At 31.8% G+C, this 24,164-nt stretch overlaps 2 protein-coding genes and 1 long non-coding RNA gene across 4 annotated transcripts in view; 1 reads left to right on the top strand and 2 right to left on the bottom strand.

Moving 5' to 3' along the window:
- The window catches only part of LOC143204617 (mitogen-activated protein kinase kinase kinase 7), a 51,272-nt gene extending 37,032 nt beyond the window's left edge, over positions 1-14,240 (bottom strand). The window contains exons 1-6 of the mRNA XM_076417297.1: positions 13,906-14,240; positions 13,509-13,805; positions 13,275-13,454; positions 12,987-13,226; positions 12,711-12,932; positions 12,565-12,646 (exon numbers count right to left, since the gene is read on the bottom strand). Coding sequence (XP_076273412.1) covers positions 12,565-12,646; positions 12,711-12,932; positions 12,987-13,226; positions 13,275-13,454; positions 13,509-13,805; positions 13,906-13,986 — 1,102 coding nt within the window. The 5' untranslated portion in view covers positions 13,987-14,240. The remainder of the gene's footprint in view (positions 1-12,564; positions 12,647-12,710; positions 12,933-12,986; positions 13,227-13,274; positions 13,455-13,508; positions 13,806-13,905) is intronic.
- Positions 14,241-14,618: 378 nt separating this feature from the next.
- The window catches only part of LOC143204583 (uncharacterized), a 74,639-nt gene continuing 65,093 nt past the window's right edge, over positions 14,619-24,164 (bottom strand). Inside the window, exons 5-7 of one of the 2 annotated variants that reach the window (XM_076417249.1) lie at positions 15,748-15,927; positions 15,164-15,298; positions 14,619-14,936 (exon numbers count right to left, since the gene is read on the bottom strand). In XM_076417249.1, the coding sequence (XP_076273364.1) occupies positions 14,780-14,936; positions 15,164-15,298; positions 15,748-15,927 (472 nt within the window). In that variant the 3' untranslated portion in view covers positions 14,619-14,779. Of the gene's footprint in view, positions 14,937-15,150; positions 15,299-15,747; positions 15,928-24,164 lie in introns of both variants that reach the window. The other variant, XM_076417259.1, reaches the window with a different exon arrangement.
- On the top strand, positions 19,930-22,414 carry LOC143204600 (uncharacterized). Its single transcript, XR_013007641.1, has 4 exons — positions 19,930-19,953; positions 20,037-20,318; positions 20,498-20,964; positions 21,067-22,414. It is a non-coding gene; the product is annotated as an uncharacterized LOC143204600 (long non-coding RNA).

The raw sequence follows: 24,164 nt of genomic DNA, 5'->3' as shown, positions 1-24,164 counted from the left end.
GTAGTGGCTCAGGATGAATAACATTTCCATAGAAGTTTTAACAAATCAAAGGTTTAATAGGCGACCAAATAATATAAAGTACTTAAAATAGTTGATCTAGGGGAAACTATTAATATTTCTGAAATGACCATAATTGAAGAAGATGCACCTGAAATTCAAGCCGAAATATTTCGTGACATATATCATTCCTTCGTTGGAGCAGCCAACAACTAAGCATTATGTAATATCTTAAAAAGCTGTCTTAATAACAGAAAGTGACAATTAAGAAAATATGAATCTAAAACAATAGAGAATTCTTTAGAAAAAAAGAATAAATTTATTTCATCTTAACATTCTAAAAAAGCGCAAACACGATAAAATGAAAAATGTTTTGGTCGAAAAATATCCCCTTTTGCTCTACTGAAAATGATAAGAATAATCTAAGAATGAAGAACCCAAGCTAGAAGCAGATCAAAGTTGATTAAAATTTTAGGATAAATAATAAATAAATATAAAAAAGTATAAATCTGTCAATAACTCAAAATTTAAAAAATTGGCGATTTTATGTCAGCATCACATATTTATTGTTCTTTTATCCCAGTTTTGAGTCAAGTAAACTTCAATTGATGGGGCATAGGGAAACCGTACCACTTGCCGAAATCACCAAACATCGCTCATTTCGATTTCTATTTATATCGGTCTGATTATCACTTATACATAGTTACATCTTGATGCATGTTGGCAACACTGCTTCCTCGTAAATAATTCGACGATTATGTATTGCTCAGTTTACAGGAAATCCTTTATAAGGAAAAGCAACGCTAAGTTGCGAAAGAAAAGGTTCAACTATCATAAAACCTGAAGACTTGAGGACTAGAAGAATGCGGTAAAGCTGATGAATCATCGTTTACATTATTTCCGACAAATGACCACGTTTATTTATGAAAGATCCCAAAAGAGGCCTACGATCCGGACTGTCTGCTCCTAGAGTCATGCATGGGGGAAGTTCCGTTTTGATTTGGATGGCAATATCGTTGTATTTAGTCGGTCCTCTCATTTACATCTCTGGCCGGATTACAGTGTTGGTTCAGTCTTGGTTTGAGAGCAGTAGAATATCATCAATCTTCCTTGACCACCACAATCGCCAGACCTCAAAATAATTAAACCATTATGGGGAGTTTTAGAGAAGATTACATTAGAGACCTAACAGTGCAGTAAGCCAGCTTCGTTGGCGCAGTGATCAAAACGACAGGATGGTCCTCTTACTGTTGCGATAGTAGCGGCTTCGAATTCTGTTGGAGCATGGATGTACTTTATGTTTGTGATTGTAATTGTAAATGTTTTTATAGGCAGCAGTGGAAAATCCAACAAGGAATAACAATCCCAGTCACGCCAGTAACCAGGCTGGGTAACACCGGATGTATTCTGTGATGGTTCCTAAGTTGGTCACTGGCTAGTCGGTAAGCTTAATGCCAAGAACCGTGATTCGGATCCCGCGTTAAACTGTAGGTCCAGTCCAGATAAACCTTCGTTAGCAAAAAGGATACTTTAAAATATTTTTAAAAATCATTGAAGTAGTTAACACATATTTTCGTGCGGAAACTATTTAGTTACTCTACGAATCCATGCCACTAGAAGCTGTTTTAAAAGTAAATGGTGGCTCAAGACTATTAATAAATAAAAATTCTGTATATGTCTGGTGTTTATATTATTTTGTACATCCTGGGTATATATTATAACTATTTTTCTCAATAAATACGTTTTTAAAGGGAAAAATGATCAAAGCACATGTACGCACCTAATACTTACTATTCATTTCCTTAAACAAACATAAAACTGCATGGTTATAAAAAACGTTCTATGGACATGTCGTTTCTCACAAGTAATTTATCTTTTCCTTTTTAACAAACACTAAACTGCAGTAAGAGTGAATGTTTGTTAAATTAAGTTACAATTTTGACGTTTAAATTTTTGATATTCTGAATCAACCAACCAATTTAAATTTTGCTTCTTAAAAATGGTGCTTTTTTGCGCATCTCGAGCAATTGACCTACTAAGCCAATAAAAAAGAAACATGAAGGGTTTCTGGCTGAAAACAACGCCAGTTCTATATCCGTCCCATCTGAATCACACAATCTAAAACCGTACACGAGGAGAGATTCATCTGCGGCAATTTGTTAGTCTGTTCTTTGACCGAAAATTTTAATATCCTTCCCGTTTATTTATAATGTAAGTGTATGAGCTAATTTTTAAAAAATCGATTCGATATCAATATCTCAATCGTTAACAGTAATATCTCCGTGTTTTCCGTATGTCGATTGCGCATAATTTCGACTGCACGGCAGCAAAACAAATATGTTTTTTTTTGGTCAGGAAATTGATGTTTTTCTGTTTTTTTTTGTTGTTGATGATTTCTGACCGAACTGACCAGGTTCGATTTTATTTATTTTTGCATCGAAATTATGGAAACGCGTGGTGTTCCAAGGACTTTTCGTGGAATCGAGTAGCTGTTCTCAAGGTAGTTTAAAAAAACAGTTTTATGTAATGTTATGAGTTAAACGTCGTATCAAAATGGTAGCGGGATTATTGCCCCTCCTGAGTGTCAAATCAAAATGGTACGGTACTTTTGTCCCACCCTATCTTAGGGTAAAGTGTTTCGTCTTAAAAACAAGAGCGTTTACTTTTTAATACTTGTTCCGAAACATAAAAGTTGTGATGTTCTTACTGCTGGTACTGCCGTTGCGGTCGAGCGAAAATGTATGTATGTTCTTAATCATTTAAAAACAGAAAACCGCAATTGATGAAATATGGATACAGTAAGGTATTTAATGGCAACAAGGAAAATGATTAAGAAAATGGGTGGCAGTGTCATGGCACCCATTTTGTTTCCAATGGGGCAAGTTTAACTCTTCAAGCAAAATATGGAAAAATATGTCTGTACAATAAAACAGCCAATGCATGTCATTAAAATTTATGACATCAGCACGTCGTAATGTTGCCACGTTAACTTTTTGGTTTACAATGTTTACCGATTTATAACCTCTAATTATTGTCATTAATGTTTTAAAGAATTTTGTAGACTGTATATATAGAATATAGAATATATAGAATATATATATATATATATATATATATATATATATATATATATATATATATGAAGTTAAGTTAATCTATTCTATATTATGAAAAGATAAAACATAAATATTATTTGAACGGTTGAGTATTATTCCATTTCTTAAAATTTTTGCTGTATAAGTTAATACTTATGGTATTGAACTTTGGGTTACTACGAACTTTAGGTTCCAGAATAAAGTGTTGCGAGTCATCGTCGATGCCCCATATTACGTGTACAATAAACTGATTCAGCGCGATATCCCCATAGAACCCATAACGAGTGTGATTCGTATTCTTAGTGCGAAGTACTCTCTGAAAGACCATTAGTGCATCCCAATGCACTCGCCAAACAGTTTATGTCCACGAGGACAGTGTAGTGCATAGGCTCAAACACAAACTACCATAACAACTAATTAATAGACCCATAGAGTGAGATTTAATAATCTCTAGAATAAGCTAGAATAGTTTTTAGAATAAGTTAGGATAGAGATTAAAATAAGTAAGAATAATATCAAGAATAAGATTTAGATTATAAGTTGTACAGAAGATCAAGTAGTAAAGTTATCTTCTACAAGTCAGGATGGTTATATTATGTAACTGAAATCATATAATTGCCCACGGGCAGATTGTTGACGTTCTAGTTAGGAGATTAATAAAAGAATTCTTAAAATAGGTTTGACGGGAATTTGTGGGGACCAGCAAATTTGTCTCCCAGTTTGGGAAATTTGAGTTAGGTTATTGAAGAATTTGATAAATTGGCATTTCCAGTTGCAGCTCGATTAGAAGAAGTTCAGATTAGGTTCTCATTGAATATTGGCTTGGGCACTATGACTAAAATCTCTCAAATGAAATAAAAACTGTATAATTTTGGTTTCACCAAAAAGAAAGTGTCTACATACCTTGATGTTAGTTCTATTCAAGATTAAATCTATGAAATGTATAAAAACGGTGACTGTTTTTTTTTTAAATATCAATATAATTTAATACAAATATTTGAGAGATAACTGTTAGTACGAAAACTATCCTTAGAAAACTTAGGGACATGCAGCTCTTCGAGAGATCTAAGTCATTACTTTAAACATTGTTAGGGAACATAGGATTTAAATAGTATAAAGATAACCCACAAAGAGCTCCAATGCAACTTCCAGATATTGCTTTTAAAAGAATAAACTTTTTTAAAAGCATAAAATAAAATTAAGAGAAACTTATTTCAATTTGTGTACAGACAGGTATTTCAAAAGAATACATTACGTACATACATACAAAAAGAGTGTGAAGACAGCAAAGGTTTTAGATAGATTGGAAATTAATAGCTTAGTTATGGACTGGAATAGTGACTCAGAATGTGACAGTGAGAGAATGAAACTTTCTGGATATGGCATTATGACTCTGACAACGCTGACAATATCAAGACAGGGTGCTAAGACTGATAAACGACTAAAGGTGAGTATATAATATAGGATAACTACAGAGTGTGAAAAATTTATGTGCATACATATACGTGTAATTGTTGAGAATGTAGATGAGCGTTTGGTTAAAATGTATGCGGAGAGAATGAATACTAACTGTTTTATAGATATGGCAAATTCATTAGGGAGAATGCTATGATTAAATTTAATTTTCTTAAGAAAAATATACAAAGGTAGCAACAGAAGAAACTAAGTAGAAATACAGTGATATCAGAATGATTCTACAAGAAAACACAGCAACGAAAGAAATAGGAACTAAACATTTCTTTAATAAATTATGTGGAAGGAATACCGTAGGTGGTTTAGAAAAGAGTTTAATGTAAATATAATAAAACAACTCTACCCTACAATCTATTGTGGCTGCTTAATTAACTGTAGTTTAAGTCCTTCGATAACATACGAATTACATTTTTGTTTCATTATTTTATTTATATTAGAATGTTGTTATATATCAAAGCTAACTAAAACGCCCAAAATATCAAAGTTAATTTGTTGCAATTTTGAGACGTTTTGACGTCATACATTAAGATGACGTGAATTCGCTGCTACTTTGAATACACCATACATCAATTTTTCTCAACGAATGCATTTTTAAAGTAAAAAAAATGAGCGGAATACATGTAATCGCCTAATACGGCATCCCAAAATGAAAGCATCTAAATATACTCCGCATATACGAAATATTGGCCGTAAAAAGCCATTTCGACCATTCGGGAGGGAACGAGATCGAAGAACGTGGAGTCAGCGTGGTGCCGAGTGCAATATTTACCATCAGGAATAACAACAAAAAATATGTTAAAATGGCGTCGGGATCTGGCCCTGGATCCGTCATTCGTCACCGCCGGTCAGAAATAACTTTTATGTACGGGCCGCGGTGGCGACGGCGCGTTCGGAAGACGCAGTCGATTTCGCCGAGTTCTGTACAAGGTAGGGATATTTTATGTCGATACTTCTTTAAAATATCGATATATCGATTTCGTTATTTAAACAAATATATTGATATATGGATGAACAAAAACATGGAGTCGATCAAAACCTCTCAAAATTCACTTGATATTTTTTTCAATATAACAGGTCAATTGAAAAATCCCCGGCCTGACACACAGATGGCGCTACTAGAATTAAATCCATATGTTTTTTAGTTAGCACTAACCCTGAAAAGATGCGTGTATAAATTTGACAGCTGTCTGTTGTGTGCGAATTACAGCATTTTGAGTGAAGCAACTTTTGTTATTGTGAAAAAAATGGATAAAAAGGAATTTCGCGTGTTGATAAAATATTGCTTTTTTGAATTGAAAAAATACAGTTGAAGCAAAAACTTGGCTTGATGTCGACTTTCCGGACACTGCCCCAGAAAAATCAACCACCAAGGATTGGTATGTTAAGTTTAGAAGTGGTGAAATGAGCACCTAAGACGGTGAACGCAGTGGACGCCCAAAAGAGGTTTTTACCGACGAAAACATTTAAAAAATCCACAAAATTATTTTGAATAACCGTAAATTGAAATTAAATGAAATAGCGGACACTGTAAAGCTATCAACTGAACGTGAATATCATATCATTCACGAATATTTGGGTATGACAAAGCTCTGTGCAAAATGGGTGCCGCGCGAGCTCACTTTTGACCAAAAACAACAAAGAATTGATGATTCTGAACAGTGTTTGAAGATGATCAAACGTAATAAACCCGAGTTTTTGCGTCGATATGTGACAATGGATCAAACATGGCTCCATCATTTCACTCCGAAGTCCAATCGACAGTCATCCGAGTGGACTGCACACGATGAACCCGCTCCAAAGCGTAGGAAAAAAGCAACAGTCGGCTGACAAGTTTATGGCGTCTGTATTTTGAAAAAGGAAGGACTATCAACAGCGACTATTACATAGCGTTATTGGACCGTTTGAAGGACAAAATCGACAAAAAAAGAACGGCCGCATTTGAACAAAAAGAAAGTGCTGCTTCACCAAGACAATGCGTGACGTGTCACAAGTCAGTGAAAACGATGGCAAAAATCCATGAATTGGGCTTCGAATTGCTTTCTCGTCCACCGTATATTCCAGATCTGGTCCCCAGCGACTATTTCCTGTTCTCAGATCTCAAAAGAATGCTAGCTGGGGAGAAATTTTTGTCGAATGAAGAGGTGATCGCCGAAACTGAGGCTTGTTTTGAAGCAAAGGACAAATGATCGGGTCGCTATAATCAGTGTATCACCTTTGAAGGGAACTATGTTGAATTAAAAAAAATTGCCAAAAAATGTGTTTTACTATGGTATGTCGGAGACCTTTCAATTGACATTATTGACAATATAAACGATTTATTAAAAATAATTAAATAGTTTTTTATAATGTTTTTGGTTTGTTATAGTTTCTTAGATCCTTTGGAAGAGTATCTAGTTATAAAGACTGATCGTTTAGCTACAGTAAGAAACAAACAAAAAACAAATTTTTGAACTCTTGAAACAGTCCGAAAATAGTCCTTTCCTTGTAAGCGACAAGCCTCATGATCTTGTGTATATATTAGTACAATGTGTATCACAACCATCTCGGAATTTTACCATGGACGACTTTTTTACTAGTTACGAAACTAAAGTCTATCCAAAGTTTTTTTGTAGATACGTCATCAAGATGTTTAATGTATTGCCTGCTGCAAATTGAACACTCGTTTTAGAATCAGAAAATATTTTCCTTATACAGAAACAAATACAAGAACGAGATAATGGGGACATCTATCCTCTTGTCAGTAAAAAGTAAGAAAATTTGAGTATTTTTACGGTAGTGGGTACTATAGGTGCTAATACTTGTATTCCACCAGTTTTCAAGATCAGTCGCGAAACAAATGCATCAATGTTTGGATTTAAAAAAGGTGTAAACTATATTATCTTACGCCCCAAAGCCACGTAAAGTGATATAGATGATGGCGCGATTACATTATGCAAAGAAAGTGATTCTGCAACCAAAAACCAGCTGTGATAACATTTTATAATCAGACCAAGAGTGTTGACAAGTAAAGTAGAACTTACGATGTCTCAAGAAATTCCAAACGCTGACCACTAATAATATCTTTTGCATCTCAATCATGTACGAATAAATGGTATAATTATACATATAATTAATAAAGGGAAAACAAAACAAATTTAAAAAAAAATTATTCTAAAATTGGGCCTTTTTTTAGTAAAAAAACCATTTGAATACAAGAAGACAAAATCAAGCTTCCAAAAGAGTTGCGTAACAGTGTCAGTAAATACTTTGAACATTATTGTGAAAATGTAAATCTTCTGCAAAAAGGCCTAACATGATGCTCAAAATGCCTGAGATAATTTGGAACCCAGTGATCTCAATTAAAATTAGTGATTAACAATATTTAATTACTGTTTAATTCATAGTTTATGCTTTGTTGATTCCTAAATAAAATTAATTGTGATATTTACATAAATAATTTAAACTTAGCACATAAGATAAAAAAAATGTTATTCTTGAGAACACAAAAGCTTTATATTTTTTAAAAATGTACCATTAAAGTTTATAAAAAAGTCTAATTATTTAAACGTTATGGTTACAATGTTGAAATAATATTCGATGCAAAATATTCACCAACAAACAGGCAAATTTTATTTTAAAAAATATTTTACAGTTTGAGGTATGCCACACCCCACCTAGTGTAGGGCAGGTTTCTTTAATCACCTGGTACACGGAAGGTTTGGGCATTAATTTACGCAAAGAGAGAAAATAAATTGTATTTTATTTACAACATTGTTTTCTCTCTTTAATAACAGCAAATATTGATATATCGATATTTTTCGACATCCCTCGTACAAGGACGACAGAAGCGAGAGCCGAGCGAACCGAGCGCCGGTCCACGAGGCGACGGGAGCCTACTTGGGGATCGTTGGCTTATCCCGACAGATTCCCCCGGGTTGAGTCATGCTTTAACTGCACCTGTGACGGCTGGAAAGTCTTGCAGTTCAATTCGGTTGAGATGTGCTCGTACATTTTTAAATATAGTATCATTTAAAATAATGTTTAGCTAAATCCGCAATATCATTTCCAAGTATTAATAAAACTGGGTGTTGAAAAAATTATCTACGTTTTTTTATAATATTTAATGTTATATATTAAAAGGTGATACCTGAGCAATCATCTTTATTCACGCATTTAATATCAATCAAGTTAGAGAACTAAAGCCGTTAGAGTGAAACAACCTTCCTTCCATAATATTAGAGTTTAATTCTTTTGTCCCCTTATAGTATTGCCCGCGTAGAAATGTGAATCTGAGCCCATTCCGGATAAAAAAAGACCATAAACTTTCGCAAAAAAAGAAGTTAACCTATAAAGTTGCAAAAAAAACTTATGGTATAGGTATTTAGAGAAATGAAAAAGAATGTTAAAAAACAGTTAAGATTTTAGGGCATTGTTTGGTCGCGACATTAAAGAGCATTTCCTATCAATTTATGAAAGAATGTCATAACCAAAGATACTGGGTGGTCAGATCAAAAAAGTTTGGTGATTATGTCCGGTGTACTCTGGGAAAAGTATTGATATCTCAGTGTAGCATACATTGTTGTTGGAATAATCACTTTCTTTTTTAGAACTACAGATAAATAGAACAATTGCAGGCATCTAATCAGATTGGAGAAAATCAGCTTTTCAAGGAAACTACCAACGTATTGTATGCATCTGAAATCGCAGAATGATCAAGTGACTAAAACTAATCATATTAATTTATTGAAAAAAGTTAATGGTGACTTATAGAAAATTTTCTGGAGCTCAAATCTATATTAACTAGTTTTAAAAATGTTTTTCAACTCAATTTAATGCTCTAAAAAAGTTGCTCTAAAAATTTTAAAATGGTACACAAGGTTATTTTATTGTTAAAAATCCTTATTATCTTGGCTAATTTTAAGTGAACAAAATTGTTAATTATTGAACAAATAAATATAATGAACTAGTATTCATTAATCATTAAATCGTTATATCACGAAAAACAGATTGACTCTGGTAAGCCTAGGAGGTTTACAGAATGGCCAAACGGTAGCATTTACCGAAACAATACATGAAAATAAATATAAATCGAGAAAGAAAACGATATAATAGACTACATGCGATATTTTAGACTTTTTACCTTTTGCCAAATCCATAATTCACAAAATTATAGTGCCTAACATGATACTGTCAACCAAAAACCGCACCATTAGAAACTTGTAAAAAATCGTTAAAGGGGAGTTTTTATTACAGATATTATTTTCTTGCTTTCTTCAATGGTGATTATTTAGTTACAATACTTTGTTAAATAAAAATAACGTATTAATACATTATAATATTCAACAATGTTATAGCTTATTTGTACTTCAATTAATACCAATGATGAAACCAATTGAAATGAAATGAAATAATTCAATACCATGTATAATTAAGAAATTTGAGTGTTACACTTCTGTTAATTATTACATTATATATAACATAATCTCGAAACCAAAGTACGTACTAATACATAATAAAGAATTGATTTAATTTGAGTAAATCTATCTAATTTTGTTAATAAATCATGGCTTGGCCTAATTTCTCCGTAGCTATAGCTTAATGTATTTCTCAACTTGACTGTATATTGATAGTAACTTAGATATATGATTATAAATTAAGATATATATGTCACTTTTATTCTTGTTTATGATTTTAATAATTACCAGAGAAAAATATCTTTCTATACCAAGAATGATGGTTATAGGTATGTCATATCCACAGTAAAATATAATACGTGTTATACTAATAATCTAAAATTACATCTACCTACTTTTTATATCCCTTTATAAAATTATCTACAATTCTAATTACTTAACATTAAAAAAATAATACCGAATAAAATATGTTACCTCCTGAACAGTTATTCATAATGAACCCCTTCACAAATGTTAGTGATGGCGAAAAGAACAAGTTTCCCTTCGCAGATGACACAAGAAACCACCACTAATATTTGTTTCACAGTGGTTCAAAACTAACGCGTACATATAAGTGACTCAATACACAATAATTATTTGATCATCCTTTTTGTGGCTGTTGTAAGTATAAATTAAAATTTCTGCTGTTTAAAAGAAAATATTTATGTTTGTAAATAAAGGAACCATTTAGTATTTTTTAATCTGTATGCATATTGATATATGCCGGCAATTGATAAAAATTGTAAAAACAACGTAGATGGTTATCACAAACTGATATATTTAAAAATGAAACACTTACCATTAAAATTAGTTTAAATCTGAATGAAAGAAAAATAAATTCTTATAAAAATGTTAGGGTCAGTTTTGGCATTTTAAATTAATTTTTGACTATATAATACTAGGATATAAATTAATTCTTAGAAACTTACCCATAACTGAATCATACTTTGGGTCATTAATAAAAAACCTGCATTACTAGACGATTTACTACAGACTACGATTGCTAATTGTCAGACGTTTGAATTGAGCACAGAGTACCTTTATAAACCAAAATCCACCCTTTACATCCAAATCCGAGCCTCAAAATATAACAGACGTAAAACTACACTCGAAAACAGTGTGCGGTTTACCACCTTTGCCCTTTCGTCGCGAAAACAAAAGATGAACGCAATCGGAACCGCGCGCTACCACTGCGAGGTCAATAAAGCCAAAGATCAATTACTATATCGTGCCAATGTGTTTCCTAGAAGCACCTGGCACACTGATTCACGCCGAGTAACTGCAGGTGACATCGAACACTCGGTGGTTCTTTGTTTTGCGAGGCTATTTTTGTGGACTAATGGCTGTAACAGTATTTTAATAGTCGGTGATATAGTTGTAGCACCTGGCGCATGGGTTGGATCGTCGGGAGACATTTAATTCGATCGGGATAGTAGCGGTGACTCAATGTGTACTCAAATTTGGTCCCCATTTGTTTACATGTTAAGTAACGATATAACTAATGGATAGGCTGTGTGAATTGTGATATATGGTTAGCCTCATGTACCATTTATTAAGTATATAGACAATATATATTCTAAAATATATTTATAATTACATCTGCTAGTTATTTCGACAGGAAAAATCCATTATTCAGTTAAATAATTTTAATAATGGCTAATATTTAGTATAAATTCAAAAACGATCGGTATCTTATATCTGAAAGATAAGCTTGTTCAAAATTATTATTTTATTAATAATGATAATCTGGAATTATAAGTGAAGAGAACTTTCTTCATCCATTTCCATAATGTGACACCTTTTATACAAGCACCATATAATTTCACTAAAACTTTGAGCTCTAAATGTTCATGACATACATGTTGTAAAATATATTTATATTTATATGTTCAAATTATTTTGAGAAAACAATTAATTGAATTATTTATATTAGAAATAATAACCATTAATATGTTTGGAGCAAAAACAAAAAAACAATATTATATATCTTAGAAATTCACTCAATAATATATATAAAAAAAAACAGCTGGAATTATCAGCTAAAAAGCATCAATTAAATAGGAAAAGTAATAATGAACTAATCAATATACAAATTGCTTCATTTACTAGTTGACTTTAATGAAATAACATCTGAACGTAGAAATACTGTACAAAATTTGGCTGTCTGTATTGAAATAAACTCAATTTCAATTGCAACATAAAATATTTAATACAATATATTCAAAGAAAACTATATTTATATAACTCTAAAAAATTCACATAACTATAACTGACCAACCAGAATTCAACGAATATCTTATAAAATGTAGCTTAGGGGCATCTTTAATGAAAAGGAAAATTATTATTTGCTACTTATTGTATGCACTTAAAATTTCAAAATTATTTTACCCTATAAACATATCAGTAATTTTTGTAACCCTTTTGAAATAATAAGTTAAATTATTGCAATTTAAACATGGTATGCATTTTGTTAATATAATGTCTATATTTCAGTTATGAGCCTTTTCCTATTTTTTCAGTTACAATATTATTACAGTTAATGCAAGAAACAAGAAAAAAATACTTACATTTTCTTGGAATACATTCATCAAAACCTGGTCTGGTTTTAATGTCATATCCCTGATTGTCAGCATCAAAACCCCAATGTGACTGCAATGCAACATAGCATAAAGCAACATTTAATAAAGATATAATCAGGTCAAAATATACTTACAGGATTTACATCAATAGTCAATGGATTAGTCATATTTTCAGGTGGCTGTGGTAAAGTTCTTACAATATTATCACCATTAGTTATTGTAATATCATCACTAAATATTTCTTCTATACTATCATCTTTATCATCCTCTTCATAATTAAATTCTTCACAACTTCCTTGTATTGGTTCATCAGCACCAGTTAACAGAGAACAAATCTGCTGCATCTTGTTTGCAATCTAAAAATGGGATAATTCAACAAGAAGTCTTGTTAAATAGTATTTAAAAATTACCTGTTTCATGCTGGGTCGCTTTTGGGGGTCATGATCCCAACTGTCAGTCATAAGTTTTTCAATAGACGGTGGACAATCCCGAATTAATGGTGGTCTTTTTCCTTTATGGACAGCCCACATTATGCTAAAGGCAGAACTAGCATTTTTATAAAATGGTTTTTTTCTAGATATAACTTCCCACAAAATTATTCCCCAACTAAAGACATCACAACTTTCTGTATATTGTGATGAAGTAAAAACCTGCAAGATAGTTATGTATATAAATATAAACAGAAGCCTGTTATTTACCTCAGGTGCCATCCATGCAGCTGAACCTTTGTTGTTGGTCATATAAGTGTTCTTATCAGCTGCTGTGCCGAAATCACAAATCTTTAAATGAATACCTCCATTTATTAACAACAAATTGGGTGGCTTTAAGTCTCTATGAATTAAAGGTTTAGGTTTCATGCTATGCAAATATTCCACACCCTAAAATATATAAAGTCAAATAATTATGTAAATAATAGGTTAGAAATAGCATACTTTGGCACATTGGTATACCCAAGACATAGCATGAGCCATTGAATATGCTACCCGGGATTTATGAAGTACATTAAAAAGAGAACCGCCTTCAGCATACTCCATAACAAGAAAGAATTGAACACCTTTTGTACAAGCACCATATAATTTCACTATATTTTCATGCTCCACACGCGACAGTTGCCTGATTTCTACTAATAATGCCTCTTTTTCGGCATCTCTTGTTATAGTTTTTACAGCTACATATTTGTCCTGCCATATTCCTTTCGATACAACTCCAAAACTTCCTTCACCTACAACCTTCAAATACCTGTGCCAACATGATTCCCATAATATAAACAGTATACATTTTGTATTAATAGTCCAGGAAAATATTCAATATAATTCTGCTAAATCTCACCTCTAATGTAGTTATTTCACTTGAATCAATTTCCTTAGTAATGTGTTGATTTTCATTTTTATTTAAGTCAAATGTCGCCATTGAAATTCTACAATTTACATATTTATTGGGAAAAATGTATAATATTGTTAAATAATTCTAAAAGAGAGGTAAATATTTATGAATATTGCACTAGTTTTGGTTAAAAAGCAACTAGTGTTTAGATCTGTCAAACTTAGGGAATTTTAGTGAGATTTCATGAGTCTTGACTTTAACGATTATAAATTAACTGAGATATTTATCAAATATTTCATTATAACTAAATAATTTTTAATGTAAGAAATCTTAACAGTACTAAAATAGATTCGGCAAAATATAGTTAGCAATAAAAATGTATTGGCAGGCCTGGTAACAGGATAGGATCAAGGTTACATTCGAAAATTAAATATCTACGGTGTTTGATTACGTTAAAATTCGTTTATTGAAATTACATAAAATGTTATTGAAATAAACAACATTAAATCTGGAAGGTGCGTGAAAAAGAAAGATAATGATTAACAGGCGAATGATTTATATTAAACAAGATATAATATGCATAATATTATTAACATATAACATTCAATAAATAGATCATAAAGATATATACTGACTGACTTAAAACTATAGTATATTTGTATATAGATTCATTTTATATGCTTTGTTATAATGTTAAATTTTTTGATTACATATCAACATTTAGACAGAAATGAAAACATTTATTGAATAGCAGTTTTAACATCAAGGGGTTTAATAATATACATCATTTATCATAGTCGAGATACATTTAAATAATCTTAGTTTGTAAGAGTGGGTTAAAATCGATTAGCTGATATGAAAATTCGAGTTTTGGTGCGGTTTACAATACTTTTCGATGATAAATGGGTACATCCAGTCTGGGTTCTTTCTGGTTGTTCATCAGATTCGATAAAGTGTCGAAATCGTTTTGGTTTGGTCCATTGATGTATCTTATCATTCTAGTTGGGTCGCTGGTCCGTTTTTTAGCAATAATAAACCTAAAATAGATATAATTTAATCATGGAATTTTATATAAATAGAAAATGATTCCTGGCAATTCTTCATTAAAACAGTAACATGTAATAGATATATAAATGAAAAGAAAAATGCAGTGTAATTATTGAAAATGATAGCTTTATTTAATTCATCAACTTATATTGATCAAATTTGTTTAAGTGTGTTAAAATAAATAAAAAGAAAATAAACACATACATATTAGAACAACCTTTTCTTTTTGGCGTCACCAAAACCTCCCCATCTAGCTTTATAGTCAGGTTCGGCTCCATTGACATAGTCGTACAAATAGTTGTCTGATACATCGTTTTCAACGCTGGCGTGGGGAAATACAGGAGCATTCAACCTAAAAGATAATAAAATCAATAGTCAGTTCGCTTTGGTGGAAATCTTAGTTAAATAGAAAGCCTTGGGTGCTTTACTATGTTTAACGAAATATTAATATCAATAATCAACTAACTCTATGAAATTGTGATATGTAGTTAATATATTCATTTTAAAATGCGTTTTCTTATTAAATAATATTGTATAAAATATATTGCAATATTTTGACGAAGGCGTTAGGTAATGATTCTAAATAGTTCAGTTCTTTATTACTAAAATTTTATTTAAAACTATGGACGTATTATATCAAGCAATGGTATTATTTGACATAATTGATAGTTTATGTTGAATATTTTTAGTTACGAATGTTTTTATCGAATATTTAGCTCATTATATTTGTCAAATGCTCAAATAATTTTATTTACTTTAGTATATTATATTTTTTTCCGTTTATATGTTTTTTTAACATACCATGTTTCGTCATTATTATCGGTGTCAAAGTCTTCGATGTCACCAACTCCATAACTCTTGCCGTATTTAAAAATGGGCTGTCGGTAGTTGTCATTTTCTTTCAATCCAGAGCGATTGTTTTCGTAGAGCGTTAACAGGGCGAGCACTTCTTCAGGTGTCAAATCAACATTCCTCTTTGGTCTAAAAAATAAATAGTAGATTGATTAGTGTAGTTCATAAAATTTCATTTCTCGTCAGTTTGTTTAAATCTTAAATTATTTTGGCAGTATTAATATATAGTGTATATTAATAATATTAATAATATTAATATATAGCAGTATTAATATATGTATTTATAAATTTCATTGATGATTTATTGACAGATTAAAGCAAAAACAAGCTCGTCACGTACGTCACTGAACAGGACAACAAGAAATCATCGTTTATCCTTTTTAATTTCCTGGCAATCAGTTTTCTTATTGTACAATAGAATTTCTTGTTTTTCAAATTGTTTTTTCCGTCCTGATATCAGTGGGAATTGCCTCCGGCTATTTTGTCTGACTGGAGATCAATACATTTCATTATTTTCGGCATACAGGCGAGTTTAATTCAATGGATATAAATTGGAAAATAGAAAAAATATTGGGGTAATTTTTAGCGGTCTATAAAATATTTGGTTTGGTCAATTTAACCCAGGATGATTATATTTTTGGTTGCGTAAACCTGCTTTATTTTTCTTTATCCATTATTTGTTTGTTATTTTGATTATGTATTGTATACTTATTCTCCAGAGTTTGTATTATTATGATGTTAACTAACATTTTATTTTTTTCTTTTATATTTAGAAATTTTCAAATATGACATAATTTAATGAATAATATAATACATATATATTTTCGATGTTCTTTTACTTAATTTATGTGCACAATTTGTTTTATTTTTAATAATACCTGATTTATAAACGTTGGGATTGTTTTGTATCATATATATTTAGTTATAATAACTTTTATCGAGTATTATTTACATTTTGCATATGCAGTACTTTTATGGGTTTCCATTATTATTTATTTCGGGTTTTCTGTGTCAAAATCGTTATGCCGAAAGCATTGAAACAATTGAAAACATTTTGTGTAATTATTATTTGTTCAAGTGGGCTTATGGTAATAATTTTTAGGAATGTTGCGGATATTTGCATCCGCATCTGCATTCGTAATAAGTAATTCAGAGTTTTTGTGGGTCATGTCATGTATATAATTACTGATTGATTTTGTTTAGCAGTTTGTATGTCTTGATGGTAAATCAACCACAACCTTTTTAGACATCCTTATAATATGGATTTTCTTTTTGTTTATCCGAGTGTTTTGGCAGTGTCATCAGAATGTACAACTTGGCGAAACAGTACCTTGTGCATATAGGAGAGATTTTTGAAGATATGAGATGCATGAAGTCTTTGTTTTAACGAGATCAATGACAATGACTTAATTTTGCTAGAAGTCTGGATCAACGATTACTGGGTTATATTACTGGAACTTTTTAAGCCATGTGAGGACTAAGCAGATCTCAAACTCTGAAGGACTATTTGTTTAATTAGTTTTTAAAGCGTTAAAAAATATCATTTTTTTTTAAATATTGAAAAATATCGGTTAACAAAAATATCGATATATCAATAACAGGTCAATTGAAAAGTCCCCGGCCTACCATAGTAAAACACATTTTTTTGGCAAAATTAGTTTTTTTATTCAACATAATTCCCTTCTAGGGTGACACACTGATTACAGCGACTCTCCAACTTTTTGACACCATTTTTGTAGTACGATTTGTCCTTTGATTGAAAATAGGCCTCAGTTTCGGCGATCACCTCTTCATTCGACGAAAATTTCTTCCCAGCGAGCATTTTTTTGAGATCTGAGAATAGGAAATAGTCGTTGGGGGGCAGACCTGGAGAATACGGTGGATAAGGAAGCAATTCGAAGCCCAATTAATGGATTTTTGCCATCGTTTTCACTGACTTGTGATGCGGTGCATTGCCTTGGTGAACCAGCACTTTCTTGTCAATGAAAACTATTCCATTTTATAGTCAACGAAAATTATTCCATGCGCGTCCCAAAATACAGACGCCATAACCTTGCCAGTCGACTGTTGCGTTTCCCACGCTTTCGAGCGGGTTAATTGTGTGCAGTTCACTCGGATGACTGTCGATTGGACTTCGGAGTGAAATGATGGAGTCATGTTTCTTCCATTGTCACATATTAACGCAAAAACTCGGGTTTATTACACTTGATCAACTTCAAACACTGCTCTGAATCATCAACTCGTCGTTGTTTTTGGTCAAAAGTGAGCTCGCGCGGCACCCATTTTGTACAGAGCTTTCTCATACCCAAATATTCGTGAGTGATATGTACGTACAGGTTCAGTTGATATCTTTAGAGTGTCTGCTATTTCATTCAATTTCAATTTACGGTTTTTCAAAATCATTTTGTTGTGAGAGCAATTTTGACAATTACAACAAAGAGAGATAAGAGGGGAAACAACTAAAGTTGACTATATGATTAATATAGGACAACTCTAGGAAATCATATGGTAGAAATATTTATGCGCATATATATTTGTGTAATTGTTCAGAACATACATGAGCATTAGGTTAGGGTTTATGAGTAGATAATTAATAGCAATGAGAAAGCAAATGCATTAGGAAGAATGTAGTAATTAAATGTAATTTTTTATACGAAAATGTACACAGGCAGTAATAGAAGAAACTCGCTTGTTATGTTGTAAATAAGCCAACTTGAATTGACAAATACCAAAGTAATAAAAAGAACCGATAAATACGCAATGAATTTCGATTATTCATTCGTGTCACAGTATTTCATCCAAACAGGAGCACCGATTGAAATGTTGATTTTATCATTATTTATATGTAAAAGGAAAGATTCTTCTATTATTAATTTTATTATTGAGTTATCATTTATTTTTAAAACAGCTGTAATTCTTCGAGGAATATATCGTTTTTAAAAGCATATAATAAAATGAAAGAAAAGTTATTATTTCAATTTATGTATCTGGACAAGACATGGATACTTCAAAATGGAATATGCCACTCTTGGCCAAGCACTAATGAAGAGTTTAAAGACAACAAAAGTTGATGGAAAAAGGTAAAAGTTCATTCACTGTAAATATATTGTTGTTTATGGTGGAAACAGGCACGGCTTTATGCTTGGAGTTCAGTTAGTATTTTGTTACTCGTTAAATATAAATTAATTGATGGGTTTTATGTAATTTATTTCTTTTTAGAAACAATCAAGAAAAAAGATACACTGCAGAAAGAAGCACTGTCTACAATAACACTTTCGTCTTGAATAAACTATCAACCAGCAGAAAAAGGAATTGACAAATGGTGGAATTATTAACAAGTGTTGGATAGATTAGAGAAATTAACAATTTGGTAATTGACTTGAATGGTGATTCTGATAGTGAAAGTGACAATGAATGAATCAAACTTTTTTATTGTGGTCTGATAGTCCAATTCTGACAATTACAACAAAGAGTGATAAGAGGGGAGACGACTAAAGTTAACTATATAATAAATATAGGACAACTGTAGGAAATCATATTGTACAGTGTGAAATATTTATGCGTTTATATATATGTGTAATTGTTTAGAATATACATGACCATTATGTTAGAGTTTATGAGTAGATAATTAATACTAACGATAAAGCGGAGAATGTAGTAGTTAAATCTAATTTTCTAAAGGTAAATGTACACAAGAAGTAACAGAAGAAAGTCGCTTGTTATGTTGTAAATAAGCCAACTTGAACTGATAAATACCAAAATAAAAAAAGAACCGACAAACACGCAATGTATTTCGAATAAAATTAAATTCGATTCAATATAAAGCTGCCAATCCGGCGATATCCAACAGGCATCTGTCTCATGAAATCAATATAAAACGCAGAAGCCTAAAGTCGATTTTATTTCTGCCTCTAACCGAGTCGTTTCGTCATCCAAACGGTGAGCGTCATTTGCCTTTTGACCCTCGTAGAACATAATTTAACGCGATTAGAAGGGATACGCAAAAAGTCCCTTTAGAAATTAGACGTATTCATAAGGTTTCGGTAGCGTGGGTGTCGGGCGAAGACGGAGGGAACTCAGGAACCGAGAAAAGCAAGTTTTAAAGTGTCGGCAAGGGAAAGGTTGGATCCCCGTTCCATATGGATAAATGGTTCGGTAAATTGAATTAGAATCCGAAGCGAGCGCCTGCAACACAAGCCATAACTTTTAAATAAGATTAAAATGTTGTTTTTTTGTAGATATTTATTGCATTTTCTTCGGTCATCCAAACAGAAGCAACCATTGAATTGCTGATTTTATCATTATTAGCATTGAGTGATCATTTATTTTTAAAACAGCTGTAATTCTTCGAGGAATATGTCGTATATAATAAATTAAGGAAAATATATAATAAAATTAAGGAAAAGTTATTATTTCAATTTATGTATCTGGACAAGATATGGATATTTCAAAATGGAATATGCCACCCTTAGCCAAGCACTAATAAAGAGTGTAAAGACAACAAAAGTTGATGGAAAAAGGTAAAAGTTAGAACAATATAAATTTTATAGTTACAATGTTTATTTTAACAATTCACTGTGGATATATTGTTGTTTATGGTGGAAACAGGCATGGTTTTATGCTTGGAGCTCAGTTAGTATTTTGTTACTCGTTAAATATAAATTAATTGTTGGGTTTTATGTAATTTACTTCTTTTTAGAAAAAACCAAGAAAAAAGATACACTGCAGAAAGAAGCACTATCTACAATAACACTTTCGTCTTGAATAAACTATTAACCAGCAGAAAAAGAAATTGACAAATGGAGGAATTGTTGACAGTGTTCGATAGATTAGAGAACTTAACAATTTGGTAATTGAATTGAATGGTGATTCTGATAGTGAAAGTGATAATGAATGAATCAAACTTTTTTATTGTCGTCTGATAGCCCAACTCTGACAATTACAACAAAGAGTGATAAGAGGGGAGACGACTAAAGTTGACTATATAATAAATATAGGACAACTGTAGGAAATTATATTGTAGAGTGTGAAATATTTATGCGCTTATATATTTGTGTAATTGTTTAGAATATACATGAGCATTATGTTAGAGTTTATGAGTAGATAATTAATACTAACGATAAAGCGGAGAATGTAGTAGTTAAATCTAATTTTCTAAAGGTAAATGTACACAAGCAGTAACAGAAGAAAGTCGATTTTATTTCTGCCTCTAACCGAGTCGTTTCGTCATCCAAACGGTGAGCGTCATTTGCCTTTTGACCCTCGTAGAACATAATTTAACGCGATTAGAAGGGATACGCAAAAAGTCCCTTTATAAATTAGACGTATTCATAAGGTTTCGGTAGCGTGGGTGTCGAGTGAAGACGGAGGGAACTCAGGAACCGAGAAAAGCAAGTTTTAAAGTGTCGGCAAGTGAAAGGTTGGACCCCCGTTCCATATGGATAAATGGTTCGGTAAATCGAATTAGAATCCGAAGCGAGCGCCTGCAACACAAGCCATAACTTTTAAATAAGATTAAAATGTTGTTTTTTTTTTGTAGATATGAATTGTATTTTCTTCGGTCATCCAACCAGGAGCAACCATTGAAATGTTGATTTTATCATCATTAGCATTGAGTGATCATGTATTTTTAAAACAGCTGTAATTCTTCGAGGAATATATCGTTTTTAAAAACATATAATAAAATTAAGGAAAAGTTATTATTTCAATTTATGTATCTGGACAATATATGGATATTTCAAAAAGGAATATGCCACCCTTGGCCAAGCACTAATAAAGAGTATAAAGACAATAAAAGTTGATGGAAAAAGGTAAAAGTTGGAACAATATAGATTTTATAGTTACAATGTTTATCTTAACAATTCACTGTATATATTCTTATTTATGGTAGAAATAGGCATGGTTTTATTCTTGGAGCTCAGTTAGTATTTTGTGACTAGTTAAATATAATTTAATTGTTTGGGTTTTATATAATTTACTTCTTTTTAGAAACAACCAAGAAAAAATATACATTGCAGAAAGAAGCACTGTCTACAATAACACTTTCGTCTTGAATAAACTATCAACCAGCAGAAAAAGGAATTGACAAATGGTGGAATTATTAAGAAGTGTTCGATAGATTAGAGAAATTAACAATTTGGTAATTGACATGAATGGTGATTCTGATAGTGAAAGTGACAATGAATGAATCAAACTTTTTTATTGTGGTCTGATAGCCCAATTCTGACAATTACAAGAAAGAGTGATAAGAGGGGAGACGACTAAAGTTGACTATATAATAAATATAGGACAACTGTAGGAAATCATATTGTAGAGTGTGAAATATTTATGCGCTTATATATTTGTGTAATTGTTTAGAATATACATGAGCATTATGTTTGAGTTTATGAGTAGATAATTAATATTAACGATAAAGCGGAGAATTTAGTAGTTAATTCTAATTTTCTAAAGGTAAGTGTAAACAAGCAGTAACAGAACAAACTCGCTTGTTATGTTGTAAATAAGTCAACTTCAATTGAATTGATAAATACCAAAATAAAAAAAGAACCGACAAACACGCAATGTATTTCGAATAAAATTAAATTCGATTCAATATAAAGCTGCCAATCTGGCAATATCCAACAGGCGTCTGTCTCATGAAATCAGTATAAAACGTAGAAGCCTAAAGTCGATTTTATTTCTGCCTCTAACCGAGTCATTCCGTCATCCAAACGGTGAGCGTCATTTGCCTTTTGACCCTCGTAGAACGTAATTTAACGCGATTAGAAGGGATACGCAAAAAACCCCTTTAGAAATTAGACGTATTCATAAGGTTTCGGTTGCGTGGGTGTCGGGCGAAGACGGAGGGAACTCAAGAACCGAGAAAAGCGAGTTTTAAAGTGTCGGCGAGGGAAAGGTGGGGCCCTCGTTCCATATGGATAAATGGTTCGGTAAATAGAATTAGAATCCGAAGCGGACGGCTGCAACTCAAGCCATCACTTTTAAATCAGATTAAAACGTTCGTTTTTTTTTGTAGATATAAATTGCATTTTCTCGTATAGTTGTTTTTCTATTCTGGCCTGAAATTTATAAACAAATGGTATATTATAACTATAGAGTATCTAATAGGAGCAAACATTGAAATGTTAGTTTTCTGAAAATCTTGTAAAAGGAAATTTTATTTCTGCTCCTAAGTTTCATTTCTTAAGCGATTTTTTTAAAAATTTGTATTAACAATTATTTAATTTGTAAGGACAAGCTACAATACATGGTGGCAAAAGTCCCGCTATCATTTTGATTGCGCATAACTTTGCTCAAAGGAAAGACAAGTAAGTTTAGTTTTTATAAAAAGTTTATATGGTTTTTACTTGTTTTTTATTATGATTGAAAAATCATATGGGCTATATTATATACATGATACATTATTATATACATGGGACATATATATACATGACATCGGAGTCTGAATTTCTTCAATTTCGTGACAAATATTGTCTTTAAGATCTTCAATCGTTTGGGGCTTATTCACATAAACTTTTGATTTTAAAAACTCCATAGGAAAATGTCTGGTACTGTTAGATCCGGAGATCTGACTGGCCATGTTAAATCGCCACTTCGCAAAATTAGTCTTAGTGGAAAAACGTTATTCAATAATTGAATTGTTGAACGAGCCGTGTGCTGTGGCCCCATCTTGTTGGAATCATGTCCTCTGGTCCTTGCTCTTCCATTTCAGGCACAAGACAATTTCGAATCATGTCTTGGTACCGTTCAGCAGAAACAGTAACTGCAATACCTTGGTCATTTTCAAAAAAATTGGAACCAATGATGTTTCCTGCGTGAGTATCACAACCTACAGTTGTTTTTAGTGGTTGCAATGATGTTTCATGAATTAATTGAGGATTCTGTATTCCCCAAAACCGACTGTGCTGTTTATTGACGTTGCCACTAAGAAGAAAATTGGCTTCATCGCTCATTATCAATTTAGATGAAAAATCTTCCAATTCGCCAGCCTTAGGATTGCATTACTGTACTCAACAAGTTGATCAGGATCTCTCGGTAGCTATTTTTGAACTAATTGAATTTTATACTTGTTCTACTTCTAGTGACTAACTGTAATTTTGTCGTATTGTCGAACATTCACATGTTTACGATAAATTGTGGTTTTGTGAGGCACTGAACGACTAGGATATTTATATAGACAACAAATATATAAATAACTATAGAGTTTCTAATAGGAACAATCTTTGAATTGCTGGAATGGAAATAGGTAAAAGTTAGAATAACATAAGTTTTGTTACTTATATATATTTTTTGCTCAGTTGTTCATTGCAGATATTTTATTGTTTGTGATGCAAACAGGCATGGTTTTTTTCCCGGAATTGAGTTAG

The sequence above is a fragment of the Rhynchophorus ferrugineus genome, unplaced genomic scaffold, assembly GCF_030347505.1.
Source record: "Rhynchophorus ferrugineus isolate W39M unplaced genomic scaffold, kcgeb_rfMv2 rfM1, whole genome shotgun sequence".
NCBI lineage: Eukaryota > Metazoa > Arthropoda > Insecta > Coleoptera > Curculionidae > Rhynchophorus > Rhynchophorus ferrugineus.
Note: the sequence above shows the minus strand (reverse complement) of the source record. Positions and strands in the feature narration are given on the sequence as shown.